Here is a 26,932-nt window from a genome sequence, read left to right as displayed (position 1 = left end):
ACGCGGGGGACACCCCTGCGTGGCACAGCACTCCTTGCGTGCATCACTGCACATGGGTCAGTTCCACATGGGTCAAAGAGGCCCAGGGTTTGAACTGCGGACCTCCCATGTGGTAGGTGGACGCCCTATCCATTGGACCAAGTCCTCTTCCCTATCTTACATGATTTTAAAACAAAGTTAAATTTCCCAAAAAAAAAAAATCCCTGAAAATTAAAAATAAAACAAATGTATTAGTCAGCCAAAGGAGTACTGATGCAAAATACCAGAAGCCCACTGGCTTTTATAAAGGGAATTTATTTGGGGTAGGAGCTTACAGATACCAAGCCATAAAGTATAAGTTACTTCCCTCGACAAAGTCTTATTTCCATGTGTTGGAACAAGATGACTGCCAACATCTGCCAGGTTTCAGGCTTCCTGGGTTCCTCTCTTCCCAGGTCTTGCTTCTTTCCGTGCTCACGTCCTCTGTTTTCTCCACAAGGCTAACTATAGACTATCAGGCAAATGGCTCTGTCTCTTTCCCCACGGTTTCTGCTGTGTCCAAGGAGCCGTCTCTATTCCTCTGTGTTCTTCTCCTTGCTCAGGTCCTCTCTTCCTGGGGCTTGCTTCCCTGTACTTTGTGTGCTTACTTCCCAGGACTCTAGCTCAAGACTCCAGCATCAACCTCCAAATCATAACTCCAACATCAAAATCCTCCAGCATCAAAAAGCTCCCAACTCTGTCCTTTGCCATGCCTTTTATCTGTGAGTCCCCACCCACCAAGGGTTAGAGACTCAAAGCCCTACTTGACATGGCCCAATCAAAAACAATAATTAAAATATAATCATGCCCAGGTAGAGACCAGTTTACAAACAACCCAGTATCTCTTTTTGGGGTTCATAACTATATCAAACTGCTACAACACCTAAATCTTCATCCAGTTGGTGACAACCATACAGAGAAACAGTTCTAAGCCATATCTTCTTATGTCTTCAGTAATTATATATTTTTGGTGAAAGGGTTGTTATTGCCATTTTGAGACTGTTGCATGTACAGTGTAGGATAAAGCAAATAAGCAATTATGTTGATGATGTTGACAGCTAGGATTTTTGGTGTGAGAGAAAAGATACAGATGAAAAATCTCTGCAGTTAACTAAAGATCCTGTGTTTTAGACTTTGAATTGGAAATATCAGTATGAACTCATGATGTAATTTATCTTAAGAAAACTAAAACAAAAGTTCTTCCTGTTGGAAAGACCTAGAAACAATGTAGAAATGAGCATTTCTAGTACCCAGATAGTTGTCTCTCAAAACCATTTCCAAATTAATGTAACCAGGACTCTTCAGAGAAGAGTTGGCTGATTCCAGGTCTGGAGCAGGAAATATGTAAGATGAGCATGAAACATCTTGTCATAACAGGTAGAAGGAAATTATCAAGGCCTACTTGAGTCATGTCAAAATAACTCAGAAACCAACTTGAAGAGGCTTCTACTAGAGGCCAAAGATGAGATGATAGAGTATCAATAGAGATAATAACTGTAATGGATTGAAACACATCAAATATGTTTACATTCATGAGTTCATGGTGATACTAAAACAAATTCATTGACCACCTTTGGAGGATGCTAGAGAACCAACTCATTATTATTCAGGGTAACCAAATAATTGATGAGGGAAGTTTCTCTGATAGAAGTATTCCAGCTAATAAAGATGAATTGATAAATTAAAATACCACCATTTTGCAATCCCTAATGAATTAATGGATCTAAGTATTAATCATCTGTCTTCTAATGGCCTCAAAAGAGAGATAAGCAATGTTTAGTTTCCTAGACTGCTTAAAACAAATATCATGAAATGGTGGCTTGAACAATGGAAATTTATTAGCTTACAGTTTTGAGGCCCAGAAAATGTCCATATCAAGGCAATTGCATTCTTCTCAAAAACTGGCTGCCACATGGCAAGGCACATGGCAGCATCTATAGGTTTCTCCCTTTTTATGGGTTTCATTGCTTTTAGTTTCTAGCTTCTGTGGCTTTCTCTCTCTTCCATTTATAAAGGACTCAAGAAATAGGATTAAGACCTGTTCTGAATGAGGTGGGTCATACCTTAATTAAAGTAGCGTCGTCAAAATGTTCTACTTCCAATGGGTCCATACCCACAAGAATGGATTAGATTTAAGAACATGTTTTTCTGGGGTATGTACAGCTTCAAACACCACAAGCAGACATTACATACATTTTGATGTAAGTATGAAATAATCTTGTCCCTTTTTGGAGTAATGAGAACATTCTAAAATTGAGGTGATGACAGCACAACTCTGTGATGAAAATGAGAGCCACTGAGTGTACACTTAAAATGGATTTTACAAAGCATGGGACTACATAACACTGTAAATACAGTGGAAGAAGATGCACTGATTTTTTCCAAAAGTAAGAAGCCCATAGCCCTTTATACCCCCCAATTGTTGTCCTTTAGAATTGATATACTATCTTCTTTGCCAATGCTGAAAAATATTAAAATATTACTATTAACTATTGTCCATAAGTTACATTAGTTATAATTTTCCCATGTATCACCATATTTCTAATACTTTGTAAAAGAACATTCTTATACTACTAACTACAATCTTCATTGACCACCAAAATCACTATGTTATACATTCCCTAAATTATTCTCTAGCTTCCTATCAATTGAAATTTACATCCACAGACTATACCATTCAGCCACAATCACATTTATAAATTAGTGTTAGTTATACTCACTATCATGTGTTACTATCAAATCTATTCAGTTCCACACTTTTACAATAAACCTTACCAAAAATTCTACATACATTAAGCATCAGTTCCCATTCTCAATCCACATTCCATCTCCTAGTAACCTGTACTCTAAACTTTACCTCCATGACTTTTCTCATTGTATTAGTTCATATTAGTGAGACCATGCAATATGTGTCCCTTTATGTCTGACTTTCACTCAACATAATACTCTTAAGGTTCATCCGTGTTATCATATGCAACCCGATTTCATTTATTCTTACAACTTAATAGCATTCCATTATATGTATATACCACATTTTGTTTATTCTTTGGTTGATGGACACTTGTTTTTTTTCCCGTATTTTAGCAGTTGTGAATAATGCTACATGAACTTCAGTGTGCAAATGTGAGTTTGTGTCCTTGCTTTCAGTTCTTCTGAATATATTCCTAGTAATGCTAGGATATGCTGGATTATGCAGCAGTTTATATATATATATATTATATATATATACACACATACACACACATAAGTGTTTTGTTTTGTTTTGTTTTGTTAGGAGGAGACTGTTCTTCTCCAGCTGGGTGGGCTTAATTAGCAGCCTTGTCAAAAGTCACTTGACTGTAGATGTGAAGGTCTATTTTTGAATCATCGGTTCATCCCATCAGTCTATATGTCTGTCTTTATGCCAGTACCATGCTGTTTTTACCACTGTAACTAGGTAATATAATTTAAAGTCAGGAAGTGAAAATCCTCCAACTTCATTCTTCCTTTTTAAGATGTTTCTGGCTATTGAAGCCCTTTGCCCTTCCAAATATGTTGATAATTGTGTTTTCCAGTTCTTTAAAAGAGCTCTTGGAATTATCAGGATTGCATTGAATCTGCATATAAATTTGGGTAGAATTCACTTTTTTTTTTTTTTAAAGGAGATATTGGGGCTTTTTTAAAGGATATATTGGAGCTTGAACCCAGGACCTCACACATGGGAAGCAGGCACTCAACCACTGAGCTACATTCGCTTCCCAATGAGAGTTGGTTTTTTCATTTTTTTTTTTTTAGGAGGTACCAGGGACCGAACCCGGGACCTCATACATGGGAAGCAGGAGCCCACTTGAGCTACATCTACTCCCCAAATTGTCATCTTAACAATATTTTTTCTTCATAACCGTGAATACAGAATGTCCTTCCACTTAGCTTTGTTATAAATTTTCAAGACTTTCAAGATATAGGATCATATCATTAGTGAATAGCTAAAGTTTTACTTCTTCCTTTTCCTATTTGGGTGCCTTTTATTTCTTTTTCTTGCCTAATTGCTCTAGCTAGAACTTCTAGCCCAATATTGAATAACAGTTGTGACAGTGGGCATCCTTGTCTTGTTCCAATCTCAGTGGAAAAGCTTTCAGTCTTTCAATGTTTAGTACAAAACTAGATGTATGCTTTTCATATTTGCACTTTACCATGCTGAAAAACTTCCATTTATTCCTATCTTTTGGAGTGTTTTTATAAAGAAAACATGCTATATTTTGTCAAATGCCTTTTCTCTGTCAATTGAAAGGATCATATGTTTTTTCTTCTTCGATTTCTTAATCTGGTTTATTGCACTAATTGATTTTCTTTTGTTGAATCACCCTTGCATACCTGGGATAAACCCACTTGATTGTGGTGTATGATTATTTTAATGTGCTTTTGGATTCTGTTTGCAAGTATTTTATTGAGGATTTTTACATCTATATTTATTAGAGAAATTGGTCCATAATTTTCTTTTCTGTGGTGTATTTATCTGGCTTAAAAATTTTTTTTCTTTATTTAGGAGCATTAGATAACATAAATGTTATATTGAAAATATAGGGGATTCCCATATATCCCACTCCTTCCCCTCCCACACTTTTCCCCATTAACATCATCTTTCCTTAGTGTGGTACATTTGTTACAATTGATGAACACATATTGAAGCATAGCTACTAAGCATGGTCTGTAGTTTACATTATGGTTTACACTTTGACTGCCCGATTTTATAGGTTTTGACAAAATGTATAACTGCTTGTATCTGTCATTGTAGTACCATGCAGAACAATTCCAATGTCCAAAAATGCCCAATGTTACACCTATTCTTCCCTCTCCCTCCCCTCAGAACCTCTGGCGACTACTGTTTTTATATCAATGTTACAGGTTCTTCCATTGCTAGAATAATAATACTACATTAGTCCATGGTTGCACTCCCCCCTTTTATTTCTTTGTTCCTTAATCTTGAGGATTTTAGGATTGTGATGCTCACTCTGCTTCTCATTGGGAGGGGGTTCATCTGGTTTTGGTATTAGAGTGATGCCTTCATAGAAGGAGTTTGGTAGCTTTATTTCCTGTTCAATGGTTTGGAAGAGCTTTAGGAAGATTGGTATTAGATCTTCTTTGAATGATTGGTAGATTTCATCTATGAAGCCATCTGGTCCTGGACTTTTCATTTTTCAGAGTTGTTTGATGACTGTTTTCAATCTCTACTTGTGGTTAGTTTGTTTAGGTCTTTCATTTCTTCTAAGTCGGTGTAGTTTGTTCATGTGTATCTGCGAATCTGTTCATTCTGTCTGTGTTGTTTCATTTGTTGACGTACAAATGTTCACAGCATCCTCTTATGATCTCTCGTATATCTGTGGGGTCATGATAATGTTTTCCCCTCTCATTTCTGATATTATTTATTTGCGTATTCTCCTTTTTTTCTTTGTCATCCTAGCTAAGAGTTTGTCGATTTTGTTGAACCAACTTTTGCTTTTGTCAATTCTCTCTATTGTTTTTTGTTCTCAGTTTCATTTATTTCTGCTCTGATCTTTATTATGTCTTTCCTTTGGCTTAGTTTAGGATTAGTTAGCTATTCTTGTTCTAGTTCCTCCAAGTGTGCAGTTAGGTCTTTGATTTTAGCCCTTTCTTCTTTTTTAATGTAAGAATTGAGGGCTATACTTTTCTCTCTCAGCATTGCCTTTGCTGTATCCCACAGGTTTTGATATGTTGTGTTTCCATTTTCATTAGTCACATTTACTAATTTCTCTTGCAGTTTCTTCTTTGACTCACTGATTATTTAAGAGTGAGTTATTTAATCTCCATATGTTTGTGAATTTTCCCTTTTTCCATCCATTATTGATTTCCAGCTTCATTCCATTATGACCAGAGAAAGTGCTTTTTATAATTCCAGTCTTTTTAAATTTATTGAAACCTGTCTTTTTGACCTAGCATATGTTCTATCCTGGAGAAGGATCCATGAGCACTTGAGAGGAATATATATCCTGCTGTTTCATGGTGTAATGCTCTGTAAATGTCAGTTAGGTCTAGCTCATTTACCATATTATTCATGCTCTCTGTTTCCTTATTTATCTTCTGTCCACATGTTCTATTTAATATTGAGAGTGGTATTTTGAAGTCTCCAGCTATTATTGTAGAGACATCTATTTCTTCCTTCAGTTTTGCAGTGTGTGCCTCATGTGTCTTGGGGCACCCAGGTTAGGTACATAAATATTTAGTATAGTTATTTCCTCTTGGTGAATTGCTCCTTTTATCAATATATAAGACCTTCTTCATCTCATAAGAGTTTTGCATTTAAAATCTATTTTAGCTGATATTAGTGTTGCTACTCAGGTTTTTTTAAGTTACTATTTGCATGGAATATCTTTGTCCCACCTTTCAGTTTTAATCTGATTGGGTCCTGTAACAGTTTGATATAGTTTTGAATTCCAAAAATAGATATTGGATTATGTTTGTGAACTGGTCTGTACCTGGGTGTGATTAGATTATGATTAGGGCTTTGATTGGGCCATGTCAGTAGGATGTTGAGTCCCTGCCCCTGAGTGGGTGGGGACTCACAGATAAAAGACATGGCAAAGGACAGGGTTGGAGATTTTGATGTTGGAGTTTTGATTTGGGGTTTGATGCTGGAGTCTTGAGCTAGAACCCTGGGAAGTAAGCACACAGAGGAAAGAGAAGCAAGCCCCAGGAAGAGATGACCTGAGCCAGGAGGAGAACACAGAGGAATAGAAACAGCTCCTTCAACACAATTGAAAGTCTGGGGAGAGAGACAGAGCTGTTTGCCTGATAGTCCTCAGCTGACCTTGTGGAGAGAGGCAAAGCCTAGAAAGCCTCATAGTCTACAGCTGACCTTGTGGAGAAAACAAAAGACCTGAGCCTGGAGAAAGAGAAGCAAGACCTGGGAACAGAGGAACCCAGGAAGCCTGAACCATGGCAGATGTCAGCAGCCGTCTTGCTCCAATACATGAAAATAGACTTTGGTGAAGGAAATAACTTACGCTTTATGGCCTGTTATCTGTAAGCTCCTATCCCAAATAAACACCCTTTATAAAAATCAACCGATTTCTGGCATTTTGCGTCAGCACTCCTTTATATATGTCCTTACATCCGAGATGAGTCTTTTGTAGAAAGCATATAGTGCTTGATCCACAGTACTTCCCTGGATATGGGTATTTATGTCTTTCATAAGAGCTGGAAAGTTTTTGGACATTATTTCCTCAAATATTCTTTCTGTCCCTTTTCTTTCTTTTCTCTTCTGGGACACCAGTAATGCATATGTCTGTGCATTTTGCATTGCCATTCAATTCCCTGAGACCCTGTTCTATTTTTACCATTGTTTTCTCTTTCTCTTCTGTCTATTCAAGTTCAGATGCTTGATTTTCCAATTCCACTAATACTGTCTTCCATCAATTCAAATCTGCTGGCATATGACTAATGTATTTTCTTTTTTGGAGGTAGAGGGGAGGTGCCAGGGATTGAACCTGGGACCTCATACATGGGAAGCAGGCACTTAACCTCTAAGCTATACCCATTCCCCTCTAGTGTTTTTTTTTTTTTAATTTAAAAAAATGTTATTGAAGTACATCATTCATACATGGACATACATAAATAATAAGTGTATAGTAAAAGTTGTGAACTTAAAAAACAAACATGCCTAACATCAAACGGGTCCCAAATATCAACCCACGACCACCTTGCATTGTTGTGAGACTTTTGCTATAAATTATTAAAGAATATCATTAAAATCTTACTCCTAACTATGGTCTATATCTTATATTTGGTATATTTTTCCCCTCACCCACCCTATTATTTTTTTTAAATATATTTTTTTACAGAAGTTGTGAACTTACAGAACAGTCATGCACATGTGTAGAATTCCCATGCAACACTTTTCATTAACACACACCATGGTTGAACATTTGTTACAGATTATGAGATAATATCATCAGACAATTAACCATGGTCCATAGTATACATTTGACACACTTTTTCAATACTCCTCCATTATCAATACAGTATATCTTTGGGATAGATGCGTGAATATTACAATATTGCTGTTAACCCAGTCCATTGCCGCACCAGTTATATTTTTCCCATGCTTCTCCACATTCCCACCACTCTGCAATAGTGACAAACATCTGCTTTAGCTCTCAGAAGGACGTTCTTGCTTCTGTACCATCAACCACAATTCTCATCCACCTCTGGGTTCACTGTGTTATTCAGTTGGCATTTATATCCCTAGACTACCCTTTCCAGCCACATTCCCATTTACAAACTAGCTGCTACTCACTATAATGTGTTACCATCAACTCCATACGTTTCCACACTTTTACAGTAAAGTTAATCAAAACTTCTATATAGATTAAGCATTAGTAGACCTTCTCAGCCCAACTCTTATCTCCTTCAAGAATCACTACCTACCACCTGGCTTTTGAAGCTGTTTTCCTACATTTTCCTCTAGGAGCTTTATGGTGCTTCCCTTTATATTTAGGTCTTTGATCCAATTTGAGTTGATTTTTGTATAAGATGTGAGATTGGGGTCCTCTTGCTTTCTTTTGGCTATGGATATCCATTTCTCCCAGCACCATTTGTTGATTAGACTGTTCTGCCCAAGCCGAATTGGTTTGACAGGTTTGTCAAAAATCACTTGATGTATGAAAATTGAGAGAGAGACTTCAGTATCATCACACTCTCTTGCACATTCAAACCAGGCTTTCCATGTACTGCATTGTGCCTCTCCAGTTGAGTTATTGGCTAGGTTGGTCACTGACCCTTAAAACAATGAAGGTATTTACTATATCTCTGGTTATGCTCCTGAAATGGATGGAGAGTACGTTGTAGTTTCAGACTCCTGAACCAGCCAGTGATGGCTCAATATGGCCAGATGTACAATGGACATTGCCTCCAGACTATTTCATAGTGCCAAAGGGTGCTATGCACCAGGCCAGTGAAATACTGGAACCTTACCTTCCTAGTTTCTCTCTAGGGCTAACAGTGCTGCAGCATGGTGGCTGTATGAAGGGCATACATACCAGTGGAGCAACAATTACTAGAGTGATGTAAGTAGAACTTAAACACAATTGGAGTTATGGACTGCTCCCATGGAGAGAACATGTATGGTATTACAACCCGGAGCTTAGATCTATTAATTGCAGCTCAAAGAGGAACTTGTGCATTGATTAGTATTAAGCAATGCCTGATGAATATGATGATATCTTTTCTATTCTAGATCATATGCAGAGGAATATCAAATATGTTAAAAGTACTGGTAAATTTAATTCATTTTCTAAGTAGTTAATGAACATGTCTGTAAGACAGAAGAATGGCTCCCTTAAGTACTATCTTTATTTTGCTTGCCATGTGCCTATCTTACTATTGCCGATACTGTTGTTGTGAGTTATGTCTAGAGCAGTGCCTCTCCACCTCTCCTAGATGTGCGAAGCGTAACCACTGCTGTGGGACTGGGATTGGCAGTTTATACCTAAACCCAGCAGGTCTGCTACAGTCTCTCCCTACAGTTAACCAATAGCATAAAAAAATTCAAGGAGGATGCGGCCTCTGAAGGCGCTTGTCCTTTTTGGGCCTCCTTACCACCATTTTCTATCCTTTAGTGGGACCCTGTATCTTCAACATTCTAATTAAGTTTATTTCTTAAAGAATCAACGCCTTTTTAATTATGTGGGGATTCATCCAGTTCCAACCAGGGTGCTGGACTCGTCTTCCCTCAACCTCAATAGAACAGCCAGAGAGGTTTACGCCCTGTTAGACAGGGACTACTGCCCTGACCAACATGAAGCAACCACAGAAGAATGACCATTGCCCCTCAGAACCCCCTTAAAAATAAGGGCGTAAACTATCTGATGGGGGAGTTGAGGCAGGTTAGTATAGTGAAAGGGGGAAGGTGACTGGCTTGGCAGATGACATGGCTGGCAGACAACATAACTAACAATGGGACCGACTTTGACCCTGACCTTGAGATTCCAGTTAACTCTTTTTGGGACTTGCCCTTGGCTCCAGATATTCCAAACAGTCCTTACCATTGGCCCTCACCATTGGTGGGGTAGCCAGTAACAGCTGGGGCCCCTCCTCTTAGCATTAGCAAGGGGGAGGAATAATTAGTAGTTTAAAAGTTAATCACACAAGGCATAGCTTGCTTTCTCTGCTTAGAGGAGCCTGCACCAAATCTCAGTGAATATTTCTGTCCTTCTCAAACTCTGTTCTTTCCCCCCATTTTCCAGTAAATTCATTTTACTGGCTTTAAAAAAAAATCACTTGACATAGATGTAAGGGTCTGTTTCTGAACTATCAGGTTGGTTTCATTGGTCTATGTGTCTGTCTTTATGCCAGTACCATGTTTACACTGTAGCTAGGTAATATGATTTAGAGTCCTCCAACTTTGCTTTTCCTTTTTTAAGTTTCTGGCTATTTGGGACCCCTTACCCTTCCAAATAGATTTGATAATGATGTTTTCCAATTGTTTAAAAAATGCTGGTGGAATTTTTATCAGGATTGGATTGAATCTGTATATCAATTTGGGTAGAATTGACATATTAATGATATTTAGTCTTCCAATCCATGAGCATGGCATATTCTTCAATTATTTAGGGCTTTTTTGATTTCTTTTAATAATGCCTTGTAGTTTTCTGAATACAAGTGTTTTACATCCTTGGTTAAGTTTATTCCTAAATATTTGATTCTTTTAGTCGCTATTGTAAATGGAATTTTTTTCTCTGACTTCCTCCTCAGATTGCACATTACTAGTGTCTTTTAAAGTCTGTTTCATCTGATGTAAGTATAGCTATTCCGGCTTTTTGTTTGTTTGTTACTGCATGTGTGGACTCTCTAGCCTTTCACTTTCAATCTGTTTGTACCTTGGGTCTAATGTGAATCTTTTGTAGAAAGGATATAGATGGCTCACGTTTTCTTATCCATTCCACCAACCTGTGTCTTTTGACTGGGGAGCTTAATCCATTAACATTCCATGTTATTACTGTAAAGGCAGTTCTTATTTCACCCATTTTGACCTTTGGATTTTATCTGTCATATATTTTTTTAAAGATTTATTTTGTTTATTTATCCTCCCCCTACACCCCCCCCCCCCCATTGTTTACACTCGCTGTCTGCACATCTTCTCTTTAGGAGGCTCTGGGAACCGAACCTGGGTGTGGGAGATAGGTGCTCAGTCACTTGAGCCACTTCAGCTCAACAGCTTTGTTGTATGTCTCATTGTCTTTCCTCTTTGTGTCTCTTTATCATGTCATCTTGTTGCATCAGCTTGCCTTCTCCAGGAGGCCCCAGGAACTGAACCTGGCACTCCCATGTGGTAGGCAGGAGCTCAGTCACTTTAGCCACATCTGCCTCCCTGTCATTTTATTTTCACCATTCTTTTGAAACTCTTAGTTACTTTTATTGATATAATCTTCATTTCTAGACTCTCTTCCAAGCTTCTCTCTCCTGTTTTTCCTTTTCAGACTGTAGCACACCCTTTAGTATTTCCTGCAAATCTGGTCTCTTTGTTATAGACTCTCCCCATTTCTGTGAATATTCTAAACTTGCCCTCGTTTTAGAAAGACTGTCTTACCAGATGTAAGATTCTTGGCTGGAATTTTTTCTCTTGCAGTATTTTAAATATATCATTCCACTGCCTTCTTGCCACCATGGTTGCTGATGAGACATTGGTTCTTAATCTTATTGGGTGTAGCACTTTGATATGGTTATGAATTCCAAAAATAGATACTGGATTATATTTATAATCTGGTCTGCAAGGGGTGGGGACTCACAGATAAAAGGCGTGGCAAAGGACAGAGATGAAGATTTTTGATATTGGAGTTTTGATGTTGGAATCTGATGCTAAAGCCTTAAGCTGGAGCCCCAGGAAGTAAGCTCACAGAAGAAAGAGAAGCAAGCCCCAGCAAGAGAGGAACGCTGAGCCCAGGAAGAAGCAAGCCCTGGGAAGAAAGGAACCTTGAACCCACAGAGAAACAAGACCATGGAATGGAGGAACCCAGGAAGTCTGAACCCTCGCAGCCATCTTGCCCCAATATGTGAAAATAGACTTTGGTGAGGGAAGTAACTTATGCTTTATGGCCTGATATCTGTAAGCTCCTACCCCAAAAAATACCCTTTATTAAAACCAACCAATTTCTGGTATTTTGCATCAGCACCCCTTTGGCTGACTAATATAGAGTTTGGTACCAGGAGTGGGGTAATGCTTTTGCAATTACCGAATGCTGGAGTGGTTTTATAAATGGGAAAGGGGTATTTTTGGGAGGAATTGTGAGATGCTTGATGGAAAGGCCTAGATCGCTTTGAAGAGACTGTGAATAGCGAAATGGATGCTAAAGAGATTTTTTTTTTTATGCTTTAGAGGTAAATGAAGAAACTGTTATTGGAAACTGGAGGAAAGGTGATCTGTGTTTGAAAGTTACAGAGAAATTAGCAAGATTAACTCCTGGTGTTTCATGGAAGGCAGAATTTGAAAATGGCAAGCCTGGGCATGTAGCTGAAGAAATTTCCAAAGTAAACCCGGAGAATGTGGCTTGGCTTCTGCTTGCAGCTTATAGCAAAATGCTAGATGAGAGAGATATGCTGAGGACTGAACTGTCGGGTATAAAGAAAACAGAAATTAATTCTGGAAATTCCAAGCCTCTGGAAATCAAGCTCCCAGATGAAAGTGCCCCATTGGAGGACTTAACTAAACTTGAAACTTGTAAATCAGGATTGAAGATGCAGCTATCTCAGAAACACTTGTGGAAAGTCTTACTGTCTGATGGCTTGGATCCCTGCTGCTTGCATGCTAAACCAATGAAGTTTTTGAGAGAACTGTATGAACAAACCACTGTCAGCTTGGACTAAAATGGAAATGGAAAGGAGATATTGAAGGAGAAACAGCTTTAAGAGGAAAACCATGGAAGCTGCGATCTGGAATTAAGACATCACCTTGGACCAAGAGAGACACCCCACCCATGTGTATAGAGAGGGTGAGTTTGCCCCAGCAGTTGAAGAGGGTGGATGTTCCTGTCAGATGTTCTGAAAGAGTTTTGCTACCCTGGGGTACAAAGGTGGTCGAACACATTCCCCAAAGATTAGGGTGGTTAAGGTCAGCACCCCACATGTCTGAGAGGGGTGGACCTGTCCCCCAAAAGTTAGGGAAGGCTAGGTGGTCAACTTGTTGCTCTGAGAAGGTTGAGCCTTTATGCCAAAGGTTAGGGAAGGCTGGGCAGTCAACTCCGTGCTCTGACAGGGTTGAGCCTGTATGCCAAAGTTTAAGGGGGAATGTTGTCTTCATGTCGCTGAATGAGGAGGGTTAAGACTCTAACTGAAAGATTGGGTGAAGCGTGGCAATCACCCCAACACTCTTGGAGGGAGAAGTCTGGAGCTTGGTCGACACCCAGATGCTTGATGAGGGTGGAACCAAGAAAATGGTCGTTGGGCAAACTGGTGGAAAGAGTGGGTCCCCATATGGCCCCAAGGAGAAGAAACCATTATCTTAAGAATGACTCTCAGACTGAAATTGAATGGAGGATGCCCTGCAGGTTTACTGAAATGTAGAGAATCCATGACTCATGTTTGTTTCTCAGTTTCTCCTTATTATAATGAAAATGTTTATCCTTTCTCTGTCCATTGGTGTATTGGAAACAGATAAATTGTTTTGTAAGTTTCAGAGGTCTATAGCAGGGAGGACTTTGCCCCAAGATAAACTGTATTTCTTTAAATTGATTGTGATATGATTTATTACTTGCATTGTTATAGATTTAAAGTTTTTTCAAATATTATAATGTATTTTTGGAACTCAGGGTGGAGTGTAGCAGTTTGATATGGTTATGAATTCCAAAAATAGATATTGGATTATGTTTGTAATCTGGTCTGTACCTGGGCGTGATTGAGTTATAGATTAGGGCTTTAATTGTGCCACATCATTAGGGCATTGAGTCCCTTGGTGGGGTATCCCTTCTATGTTATGCATTGCTTTTCTCTTGCTGCTCTCAGAATTCTCTCTTTGTCTCTGGCATTTGACATTCTGCTTAGTATGTGTCTCAGAGTTGGTCAATTTGGATTTATTTGAATGTGAGAAGGTTGTGCTTCTTGAACACAGATATCTCCATCCTTCAGTAGGCCTGGGAAATTTTCTACCATTATTTCTTCAGATATTCCTTCTGCCCCTTTTCCCTTCTCCTTCTGGGACACCCATGACACGTATGTTTGCACATCTCTTGCTGTCGTTTAGTTCTCTGAGATCTTGTTCAGTTTTTTCCATCCGTTGTTTTGTATGTTTGCTTTCAGAGGCCATGTCTTCAAGCCCAGTGATTCTTTCTTCTGCCTCCTCAAATCTACAGAAATACACTGACCCCAGTGTATTTTTTATTTCATTTATTGCACTCTCATTCCCATATGATCTGCTATTTTTCTGTGTATGCTTTCAAATTCTTCTTTGTGCTCATCCAATGTCTTAATAGCCTTAATCTCTTTAGCCTGCTCAGTGAATTTAAGATTTGTTCAAACATCTCTTTTAGTTGTCTCAACTCCTTTATATCATCAGGAGGCTTATCTTGTACAATTAACTGGACCATATCTTCCTGTTTCTTGATATGGATTGTAATTTTTTCTTGGTGTCTTGGCATCTGGCTTACTAGATGTATTTATTCTGGGTGCAGTTTCTCTCTTTAGGGCTTTCTTGTCCTTTCTCCCTTCCTGGTTGTGTAGTAAGAGCTGAGGATTTAGTTGGTGCTGTAAGGTGTGGAGGCTGAAGCTGCCTGTGTTGCCCCAGGGACCGATGAAGCTTCTCCCACCTTTCTCCTTTGTCAGGGAAAGGGACAGAGCCACTGCCATGTATAATAATACAAGTCATGCAGGCCAAGACTATCTGTAGTTGCCGAGAGAGACTGATGAAGCTTCATTCCCCTTCTTCCCTTGCCTGGGGTGAGGATGCATCTGTAGGTATGGGCAGCAATCTGCCATGCGGGTTCAAAATGACTACAGTTGCCCAGGTATACTGATGTAGCAACAGTCCCCCCTCCCTGCCAGGGGTGGGTATGGATCCTCTGGACAGCCCAACATTCTAACTCGTGTGGGCTGAATGTTTCTGCAGTTGCCCTGAGGGCCTGAGAGAGTACTGTCTTTTCTGCTCTAAGTGGTGGGAATGGAACCACCGACACCCAACAATTCAATCTGTGTAGGCTGAGTGCCTGTTGTTGCCCAGAGAGGCCGAGGAAACAGTAGCACCCTTCTATCCTATTGGGTGGTGGGGATGGATCCATAGGTGCCCAACAGGACAGTTCCTGTAGGCCAAGATACCTGCTATTGCCTGGAGAGGCTGAAGGTACACCATCCCCCTCCTATCCTTTTGGGGAGTGGGAGTGGATCCACAGGAACCCACCAGTCCAGGCCATGAAGGCCAAAAGTGCCTGCTGTTGTCTAGAAAGGCTGAGGAAACACAGCTCCCCTTCTCCTTTACTTGGGGTCAGGGGATGGAGCTATAGGTGTCTGACTCTTAAGTCTGTGTGGGCTAAAAGCACCTGCTGTTACCCAGAAAGGCTGAGGAAACAGCTCCCTTCTTATCCTGTTGGGGGGTGGGGGTGGAGCTACAGGTGCCGGAGTATCCAGTCTTTGTGGGCTGAAAGCACCTGCAGTTTCACCAAGAGGCTGAAGAACCCCCAGGCCCCTCCTATCCTATGGGGTTGGAAGGGTGGAGATGGAAGTGAAGTTGCTCAACAAATCAGTTTGTGTGGGCTGAAAGTGCTTGCAGTTGCCCGGAGAGAAACACTGCTCCTCTCCTATCGTAGTGGGGTGCAGGAATGGAACCCCCAGTGTCTGACTATTCAGTCTGTGTTGGCTAAATGTACCCACAGTTACCTGGAGAGGCTGGTGCAGGTCCCACCAGCTTCCTCCCTGCTGGAGGTGGGGCTGGGGTTTAGGCTAGGGCCACAGACCAATCTGGGGGGAAGAAGCCGGTCCCTACCATCACTGTGATTTTCAGTCTGCCCTGTTTCCCCTCATGCTGGGGTGGAGTTAAAATGGTGGCTATCAGCCTCTTTCTGACTTGGGCAGTTAGAATTATACTTTGGCCAGCTGAATTTACTAATTAGTAGCTGAAGCTGGTACCCAACTGTGTCTTCCTCCCCCGTTTTTGGGAATGGAGCTTCCAATTCCAGCCATGAAATATCTCCTGAGGCGACTTTTGCCACCAGTGGAGGATGGACACCAGCCTCCTTGGCATGGTGTGCTCTACACAAGAATCTTCTCTGCAGATGGGCTGTTTCCTCCTTCCATTCTTTCAAGAATGCTACAGGATGCTCTTCTTGTCCCCTGGAGCCTCCAGACAGGTACTTTAGATAGCTTTGAGTGATTACTAACTGTCCTGTAACACGAGCTGATTCTTGGAGCTCCTTATTCTGTTGCCATCTTGCTGGTTGTCTTCCCTCTAGTGTATTTTTAATCTCATCCACTGTGTCTTTCATCCCGTTAACAAACTCTTACTTTTCTTTGCGGACTTTCAAATTGTTTTGTTTTTTGCTTTTTGTTTTTTTAGGAGGTGTGGGGAATAAACTCAGGACCTCCTACATTGAAGAAGGCATTCAACCACTAAGTTAGAGCTGCTCCCCCCAAATTGTTCTTCATGCCCACCCAGTGTCTTCTTTTTTTTTTTTATTTAAAAAATTTTTTTTTAAATTATTTATTTAATTTATTTCTCTCCCCTTCCCACCCCCCTGCCCTGGTTGTCTGTTCTCTGTGTCTATTTGCGTGTCTTCTTTGTCTGCTTCTGTTGTTTTCAGTGGCACGGGAATCTGTGTTTCTTTTTGTTGTGTCAGCTCTCCATGTGGGCGGCGCCATTCTTAGGCAGGCTGCACTTTCTTTCGCGCTGGGCGGCTCTCCTTACGGGGTGCACTCCTTGCGCACCCCGTAAGGTGGGGCTCCCCTACGTGGGGGACAACTGTGCGTGGCATGGCACTCCTTGCGCACATCAGCACTGCGCATGGGCCAGCTCCACATGGGTCAAGGAGGCCCGGGGTTTGAATCGCAGACTTCCCATGTGGTAGACGGATGCCCTAACCACTGGGCCAAGCCTGCTTCCCCCCAGTGTCTTCTTAATATCCTTTATCTCTTTAGTGATATATATTTTTTTAAGATTTATTTTTATTCCCCCTCCCCATTGTTTTGAGCTCACTATGTGTAGTCACTGTGCTCATTTGCTTTGTGCTCTCTGTGTCTGCTCATCCTCTTTTTAGAAGGCACCAGGAACCAAACCTGGAGTCCACATGGGAGAGAGATGATCAATCTCTAGAGCCACCTCAGCTCCCTGCTTTGTTGTGTCTCTCATTGTCTTTCCTCTTTGTGTGTCCTTGTTGTGTCATCTTGCCTCATCAGCTCACCATGCCTGCCCATCATACCAGCTCACTGTCTTGCTTGTTTTCTCCAGGAGGCACTGGGAACGAAACCTGGGACCTCCCTGGTAGGCAGGAGCTCAATCGTTTGAGGCACATCTGCTTCCCATCTTTAGTAATATTTTCATTGAACTCTGAATTGAGTAGGAGATTTGTGTGATTATCATTGATTTGTTGTCTTAATCATGTGTTTTGTCAAGAATTTTAATTTGTTCCTTTGGCTCGGCCATTTCTTCTTCTTAGTATGTCTTGTAATTTTTTGCTCATGTCTAGGCATCTGGATATGTTTGTGACTTTACTTTGATGGTCAGTTTGTCTCTTGCCTAGTGTTTTTGTTTCATGGTTCTTCTTTGATTTTTGGTTCAACTTATTCTAAGTCTTTAAATTTGTCCAGATTAAGTTATCACAATAGGACCAGGGACTCACTAATGGGGTGCAGTTCTGCTCTATGGGATCTGGGATGAGAGATTCCTAAAAGCAGTTTTTCTCCTTGCAGTTTCCCAGCTGGCCAGCAGATGGTGATCTTTGGTGACTCTTTCTACGGGGGTGTCTCTTTCAACCTCCACTTGCCAGTGATTCTGGTCTGGCCAGAGTAGAGATTCAGAGTGAGCTCTGCTGGCCAAATATACTGAAGACAAACTATTCTTCGCCCTCCCCACACCCTCCCTCTTCTGAGGGAGGAAGACAGCTGTTCCCTTCTCATTTGGCTGCAGTGAGCCACAGGTTTTATCCAGGCTGTTCTCAAAGAGAACAGCGATGCGGGCTGTTTCTCGTTGCGGAGGTTAATAATGCACAATTTTCGTTTTAACTTCATTGTCTCTCTGTCCCTCATGCTCCAAGAGGCTGTATAGAACTTTCCTGGTCTGCAGCTCCCCAGAGCAGCTCCCTCAGATACCTTTTTGCCCTGCCTGCCTACTCAGATGCCATCTTCTCAGAAGTCTCCCCTCAACGGCATTTTTTTTAGGAGGTACCAGGGATTGAACCCAGGACCTCATACATGGGAAGTTGGTGCTCAGCCACTGTACTGCATCTCTTCCCCAATGAGAGTTGGCTTTTTTGTTTGCTTTTAGGTGTTACCAGGGATTGAATTCAGAACCTCATACATGGGAAGCAGATGCTCAACCACTGAGCTACAGCTGCTCTCCAGCATTTTTCATGATAGCTAAAAAGTAGAAACACTCAACTGTATATAATCTGATTAATAGATAAATAAAATGTATTAGTTCTGTATAGTAAATCCTCTTCAGCAATAGATAACATATTGTTTGATTCTATTTGTATGAAATGTCTGTAATAGTCAAATGTAGAGGGAGAGACAGATTAGTAATTGCCAGGGGCTGGGGCAGGGAGATGTTCTGGGGTACAAGAGAGTGACTGCTAATGGGTGAAGAGTTTCTTTTGGGAGGGTTGATGAAAATGTTCTAAAATTGAATGTGGTGATGTGACTATATTAAAAAACCATTGATTTAACACTTGAAATGCCTGAGTATAATGGTGTGTGAATTATATCTCAGTAAAGCAGTTATTAAAAGGGGAAAGGGGGGGGGGTTGTTCATTAACAGCTCTGCTCTAAGCTCCGTTCCAGACTAATCTAATCATAATCTTTGAGAGGAATGTAATATGCAACCAGGGTTGAAAGTCACTGTGTTTAGTAAGTTAGCTGTTAGGGTTGTTGCAAGAAAGTGGCAGAATTGTCTTTCTGACATGGTAGACTGGAGAGCAAGCCTGGGGGTGACATCATAGCTTACCTGTCTACATGAAGGAAATAAGCTACAGGGAGGATCCCTTTGGGTGTGTATCACTAGTTCTGTGGTACTTAATAGAATAGAACTAAGCATGGAAATTCCTTTCTCCTCTCTTAATAAATCTGTTATTAATAGTTGAGGATTGAAAACTTTAGAAGTTACTCCTGTGGGTGTTGGGGTTCCTTGTTCTGCCAAGTGCTTTGGCTTCTTCTGAATTAATCATACCAAACACACTTTTTCTATGGGATTTTTTTTTAAGATTTTAAAATTTCCTTTTTTTAAAAAAAATTTATCCTCTATCCCCCAGATGGTTCTCCTGTCTGTCTGCTCATTGTTTGCTCACCTTCTCCAGGAGGCACCAGGAACCAAACTGGGGACCTCCCACAAGGGAGGTTAATGCCCAGTGGTCTGAGCCACGTCTCCCCACGTGCTGCGGCATCTACTGGCTTGTGGCATTTGCTTGTTGAGACATCTGCTCATTGTGGTGGGTGTGGTGTCTGCTTTTCTTCATTAGGAGGCACCCAAGATGTGAACCCGACCTCCCATCTGGTAGGTGGGTGCCCAACTGATTGAGCCACATCTGCCTCCCATGTCAGTGGGATTTTTGGTACTAAATCATAATCCCAAATCAACAATCTAAAATAATTAATCCATTTACCCTAAATTTCTTTCTTCCAGAAAATATTATAGATATTAGTGAAACACTGTGATTTTTCCTCCTCCATTGTCACATTGTTCCAGATGAGTGGAAATAACCTGGCTGTATTATTTCCATTTCTGTTCAGAAGCATTTGTCAGGTGACTGCCTCCTGTATTATTGGGCTGGGCAGTAGAGATGGTACTTAAAGACATAGCATTTGACTTTTGAAGAGGATCTCAGTAAGATAGTAGGAGAAAGACTGGCCTGGGTTTCAGGAAATGTGAATTCTGGTATGACTGTCCTTGGGCAAATCATTGACAACCCTGGACTTTTAGTTTCCCCAAATAAGTAATAAAATTTGGTCTGAATGACTCCTGAAGCTTCTAAAACTCACTCTTTCTTACAGAGGCTAACTGTATGGGGTGGTGGTTAAGAGTTTGTGGTCTGGAGCCAGATGACATGGGTTCACATCCTGACTCTGTGACCTTGGACAAACTGGTAAACCTCTTTGCACCTTAATTCCCCCATCTTTAAAATGGAAATTAGTCACAGTATCTACCTCTTGGGTATTTTTACTATAAAGTATTTGAAGCAGGCTGGCCTATGATTATATATCATCTTGTTCTAGGTAAGTCACTCACTCTAATTCAGACATGATCAGAACTTGTATCCCTGTATGTTTCTTACTACTAAATTCAGTGTATGCCTATTATTCCAGGTGATAGACTTGTGTGGAAAAGTAAAAAACAGACATATAAAGTATCTGGATAGAATATAGGAAGTTTTCAATGTAAGAAATGCTTTCCAGCATTTTATGAAGCACATTAGATGTCCTAATTCTATGTTCTTCCTCACTTTGTCTCTCTGTCCTGTACCCCCATATAGGTCAGTTCTCCTTGGGTCTCGAGGACTTGACATATCCCACATCTCACAACGGTTGGAAAGTCTGAGTGCAGCCACCACCTTTGAGCCTCTCGAGCCTGTGAAGGACACAGACATTCAGGTAAGGGCTGCCAGTTTCTGGGAATGGGGCAGGTGGAGCCCTGGCTGAGCGTGTGACCTGGGCTAAAGTTCCTGGCACTTTGTTGACCAGCCAGTTTGGGAATTCTGGTGTTCTTTGTTAATTTTCTTCCTCATGTTAAGGGAATGGGAGGCTCAGCTTTGGAGTTATAATGGGAAAATAATGGGGTTATTTTCAGAGCACTCTGTGAGGCTGAATTTAAAAAAGCAATTCTGACCTTACTTTTTATATTATGATTATAAGAACAGATTTCTCCTTCTTCCTTGGGCTTAATCCAAGGCACACAGACATTAATTGTAAATTTCTCTTTCTTTCTTTACTAGAACTCAAATAAATTTACTGTTCATCTTCCATATTTCTTTTCTACTTCTTGCTTGTATTATTGGTTGGCAGAGAGCTGGGGAAAACTTAAGTACTATTTATTGAAACCTACTCATCGATTTCTAGGAAATATTTGGCTGCATTAATGATACCTGGAAATGGTCTAATAGAACATTACAGATGGTCCAATAGAACATTTCAGGCTCTTCTAACCAAACATGCCACCAGCACAATTGATAACTTTTTTAATCTCATAAAAAACTGATATATTGCTAAGGAAAAAACTTTGGTCCGTTCAGTATTGAAGAATTGGGACACCTCATTTGTGCTAAAGGGTACAGGGGGCCACCATTTTAGCATTGAAATGAAAGGATCCAAGTTCCTGCAAAGGCAAATCCTAATAGAAGTAGGGAATAATTATGTTATTTTGGCTCAGTTCGAATTAATACTTTTCACCTCACTACTTCCCAAGAATGATTTTAGCCCATCTGTTCTTCACTATTGTACTGTATTATTGCAACTCAGAAATGTAAAACCTTATTCTTTGAATTGAGCATTGTTTAATTATAGGTTTTCATTATTTTTCCTGTCATTGATGTATTACTAAAGTATAGAAATTTAGTTTTTATATTCACCTGTCAACTTAAAGTGCCTTCTCATTTCTACATAATAATAAAATGGCATGCATACTTCTTTATCTTTCTTTTAGTCCCTCCCTCCCTCACCAAAAACTTATAACAGGGATCAGGTATGGAGTGAATGGGACAAGATTCAAGTAATTTGAATAATCACTGTATATTTTGGGGAGTAGTCCTAGTAGTTTGGAAAGTAATGACACTTGCTGAAACATTGTTTAGTTTTTTTTAATATTAAAAATACCAGGGAAGCAGATGTGGCTCAAGTGATAAGGTCTCCACCTACCATATGGGAGGACCCGGATTTGATCCCTGGGACCTCCTGGTGAAAAAGAAGCAGAGAAAGCATGCCTTCGTGGCAAGCCAGTGCCTGTGTGGCGAGACGAGTGCCCGTGTGGCGAGCCAAGTGCCCGTGTGGGTGCTCGCGCAGCAAGCCGAGTGCCCATGCAGGTGTTCGCATAATGAGCCAGTGCTCATGCAAGTGAGAGCCCTCATGGTGAGACAGTACCTGCGCAGTAAGCCAGTGCCCACATAGTGAGCCGAGTGCCCACGCAGTAAGCCAGTGCTCATGCAAGTGAGTCCCGCAGCAAGATAATGATGCAGCAAAAGAGAGACAAAGGGGAGAGGTCAAGGTGAAGCGCAGTAGAGACCAAGTACTGAGGTGGCACAATTGACAGGGAACCTCTCTCCACATCCGAGGTCCCTAGGATTGAATCCCGGTGAATCCTAGAGGAGAAAGACAGGAAGAGAAGACAAAAAGAGATATAGATACAGACGATCACACAGTGAATGGACACAGACAACAAAAACAGCAAAGCGGGGGAGGGGAAGAGGAAGGAAAAAAAAACAACCAAAGAAGCTAATTATTTTAAGGAATAACTGCGTTTTAAATTTCTTTAGCATACTTGACATACATATTTGGAATATTCAGTAACAGTGATACATTTCATGCATTCCACTAATGTGGTATTCCAGTTTTACTTTAAGATATTCATGATAAATTTATAAATGTATTAGTCACAGTGATCATCTATGCTAACCCTCTATTTAATGTATGAACACCCTGCTTCAATACTCCAATTAGATGGCTTCCTAGCAATGTATGCTCAGTCATTTCAAAGTGAATTTCTTAATTTGAAATGGGCATTGCTAAGATTTGTGTTCCACTGGGATGTCTTTAGCTTCAAAAAATGCAAATGGTCAATCCAAGACAATTTCTGATTAATTGGGAATTGATTATTTAGACCTGAATTAAAGGTTTAGGACTTACTATTTTTTTTTTTGTTTTTTTGGTTTTTTTTGGTCTTGTTTAGTTTTCCTTTTATTAGAGAAATTGTATGTTTGCAAAACAATCATGCATAAATACAGGATTCCCATATACCACCCTATTATTAACACTTTGCAGTGGTGTGGAGGGACTTCCTAGTTTTGAATTGAGTCATCTGTGGAGCAAAGGCTTAAAGTAGAAGGCTTAGCTTTGGTCTCAAGGCCTAAGGCTTAGCCTGATCTGAGATGCTGTCATTTATTTACAGGATTGGAGTGTTTTAAGTTGTGTTGTGTGGCTTAAAACTTCCTTAAGCCCCAGTAATATCATGTGCTTGCCTGTCTTCTTGTTTGACAGACAAGTATAAGAGCCAGGCAAGCTAGCACACTTAGCAAGGAGTCACCTTTTTTTTCTCCCAAGTAAAAATGTTTTTTCTTAGTTTGTTTCATCAATAAAAGCTGACATTTTTGTGAAAAAGGTGTTATGCTTTTGAAATGAACTCTTAATTCATTGTAAATAATTGTATTATATCAGTATGTTATCACGAAAATTAGAAATCACTTCCCACAGAATCATGTTTTTTGCTTCCTCAGCACTGTTTCAATTAAAAGTAATTTGAATGAAGTGCATCTCATTACTAACATACAGTAGATGGAGCTTGAATAATTTTTATATTTATTTTTCATGGATGGCTGTTCTGTTGTTTTTTTAAATTTAATGTTTTATTTATTTCTCTCCCATTCCCCCCCGGCCCCCCCCCCATTGTCTGCTCTCTGTGTCCTTCACTGTGTTCTTCTGTGTCTGCTTGCATTCTTGTCAGTGGCATGGGAATCTGTCTCTTTTTATTACGTCACCTTGCTGCATCAGCTCTCCATGTGTGTGGCACCACTCTTGGGCAGGTTGTGCTTTTTTTTGTGAGAGGTGACTCTCCTTATGGGTCACACTCCTTATGCATGGGGCCTCCCTACTTGGGGGACACCCCTACGTGGCACAGCACCCCTTCAGCGCATCAGAACTGCATGTGGACCAGCTAACCACCCAGGTCAGGAGGAGGCCCTGGGTTTGAACCCTGGACCTCCCATATGGTAGGCAGACGCTCTATCAGTTGAGCCAAATATGCTTCCCCATGGATGGCTATTAAATTTCTTATTCTATCTATCCAAATTTTATAAAATAAATTGTTTTAATACATTTTTTGGGGCAATGAATTTATTTTTGTAAAAGCTAGGCATCTGAATATTTTGTAATATGCATAAAGCTCTGTTAACACACTTATATAAAAAGTAGCTGCCATACTTTTTATTTAATTTGCATACTTTATTTACTTTCTGACAGGTTCTTCTCTTTGCATTTTTATTTAATACCAAAAATGTCTTTTCAGATAGGTTAACTAAAACTTTACTGTATAATTTAAAACTCCATAAAATGTTTAATGTACTGTATAGTTTTGTATGAATTTTTAGGTTGATGGTACAGGATTTTGGAAATTTTTCACCACTGATACCTATGTAATAACAACATATTTCTTAAATATCATGGGAGAGTATTTTTTTTTTTAATCTTTCTATTACAATTTAATTCAGAGTTTATGTAATAACAGTAAGAAGGAAACAACAATAACAATGATACTAGAAAGCAACAGTAACACCAAGCATCTGACCTGTTCTCCAGTGCAGAATCCCAGGCATACTGCTGAATGCAGGGGCTCTTCTCCCAGCAGAGGCAATGTTACTCTCCTGGGAGAGGGGGAAAAGAGCAAAATGGGGTCAACTGAACTCTAAGGAAAAGCTTCTAAATCAAGGGTCAGACGTCATAATGCTTTTATAGAAGTCTTAACGTTATTTGGGACTGTCCACAGACTTGCCTTTGAATAGAATGATGACACTACCTCAGAGAAGTTTCCTGGGCATGAGAACTGCAGGAAAGACTTACTGTTTTAGCCATGTGGGTGGTATCGACTTTCTTTGGTTCCCTAGCAGCTTACATTACCCTGAGTTATGGCACTGTGGGTGGCCTTGAGTCAACACCAATATAGGTCTGGAGGGGTTCCCTCAGATAAAGCCAGTCCCTGGATTCACTTTTGGTTTACCACCATCATTATTAGTTTAGCTGCATGTATATATATGTCCTAGATTTGGGGCAATAATTCCAATTTTAAACTCTGTCCTGGGTTAGACCATAAATCAGGCTGTGTATCCTGGTGGTTTTAGTTCTAAATATTCTCATCATAATGATATATGGTTCCAATTGTACTTCCAAGAGGTTTTTTGTTTGTTTTGTTTGTTTTTACTTAAAAAGCTTTCCGTTATAAAAATAATATACTGACATTAAAATTTCGAAAATTAGGAAGGAAAACATGTCATCTGTAATACCACAATCCTAAGACAATCATTGTTAGCATTTGGGTGTATACTTTTCCAGCTTATTACCAAAATAAGTACACAATTTTTTTTACCTTCTTTGCCATTGCTGCAAAAATACTACATTATTACTGTTAACTATAGTCTATAACTTAAATTAGTTGTATTTTCTGATGTATCACCATATTCTTAACACCTTGTAATAAAGGAATGTTCTTGTATTTGCACTATTAACCGCAATCCTTATCCACCACCGAAATCATGATGTACAGTCCATGGATTATCCTCTAGCTTTCTTTCAATTGATGTTAACTTCCCTAGACTACCCCTTTCAGCCACAATCACACTTATGAATCAGCAGTGTTAGTTATACTTAATAATGATGTGTTATCAACGTTATCCATTTTCACACATTTAAAAAATCAACCTTATTAAACATTCTATATACATTCAGTATCAGCTCCTACGTTCTGTCTCCTAGTCACCTATACTCTGTAGTTTAATTTCCTGAGTTTGTTCAACATATTAGAAATATTAGTGAGACCATATAATATTTGTCCTTTTGTTATCTGGTTTATTTCACTAAACATAGTGTCCTCAAGGTGCATCCATTTTGCCATGTGCATCCCAACTTCATTTCTTCTTACAGCTAAATAGTATTCATTGTATGTATATACCACATTTTGTTTATCCATTCATTGCCTGATGGACACTTGAGTTTCCCTCTTTTAGCAATAACAAATAATGCCACTGTGAACATTGGTGTGCAAATATCTGTTCATGTCCTTGCTTTCAGTTCTTCGAATATATTCTAAGTAACAGGCTTGCTGGATCATACAGCAGATCAATATTTAGCTTCCTGAGGAATTGCCAAATGTCTTCCACAGAGGCTACACTGTTTTACATTCCCATCAACAGTGAAGAAGTGTCCCATTTCTCTACATCCTTTCCAGCATTTGTTCTGTTTTTTAAATAATGGCCATTCTGTAAGGCGTGAAGTGATATCTCATTGTAGTTTTGATATACGTTTCCCTAATAGCTCCTGATGTTGAGCATCTTTTCTTGTGCTTTTTGACTATTTGTATTTCATCTTTGGAGAAATGTTTGTTCAAGTGTTGCCCATTTTTAAATTGGGTTGCTTGTCTTTTTATTTTTGAGTTGTATGATTTCTTTATGTGTCATGGAAATCAAACTCTTATTGGGTATGTGGTTTCCAAATATTTTCTCCCATTGAGTAGGCTGCCTTTTCACTTTCTTAACAGTCATTTGAAACACAAAAGTATCTAATTTTGAGGAGGTTGCATTTATCGTTTTTTTTTTTCTTTCATTGCTTATGATTTGAGTGTAAGGTATAAGAAACCACCACCTATCACAAGATCTTTAAGATGTTTCCCTACATTTTCTTCTAGGAATTTTATGGTTCTCACTTTTCTGTTTAGATCTTTGATCCATTTTGAGGTAATTTTTGCATAAAGTGTGAGACTGGGGTACTCTTTCTTTCTTTTGGATATGTATATCCAATTCTCCCTGCACCTTTTGTTGAG

At 39.8% G+C, this 26,932-nt stretch overlaps 1 protein-coding gene across 6 annotated transcripts in view; it reads left to right on the top strand.

Moving 5' to 3' along the window:
* NUP93 (nucleoporin 93) overlaps window positions 1-26,932 on the top strand; it is a 172,292-nt gene that overhangs the window by 54,891 nt on the left and 90,469 nt on the right. For 5 of the 6 annotated variants that reach the window (XM_004456555.4, XM_012524444.4, XM_023588259.3 and 2 more), the window contains one exon: window positions 20,673-20,790. In XM_004456555.4, coding sequence (XP_004456612.2) covers window positions 20,673-20,790 — 118 coding nt within the window. Of the gene's footprint in view, window positions 1-10,773; window positions 13,002-20,672; window positions 20,791-26,932 lie in introns of those variants that run through there. The other variant, XM_058279991.2, reaches the window with a different exon arrangement.

This window comes from Dasypus novemcinctus, chromosome 18 (genome assembly GCF_030445035.2).
Source record: "Dasypus novemcinctus isolate mDasNov1 chromosome 18, mDasNov1.1.hap2, whole genome shotgun sequence".
Classification (NCBI taxonomy): domain Eukaryota; kingdom Metazoa; phylum Chordata; class Mammalia; order Cingulata; family Dasypodidae; genus Dasypus; species Dasypus novemcinctus.
Note: the sequence above shows the minus strand (reverse complement) of the source record. Positions and strands in the feature narration are given on the sequence as shown.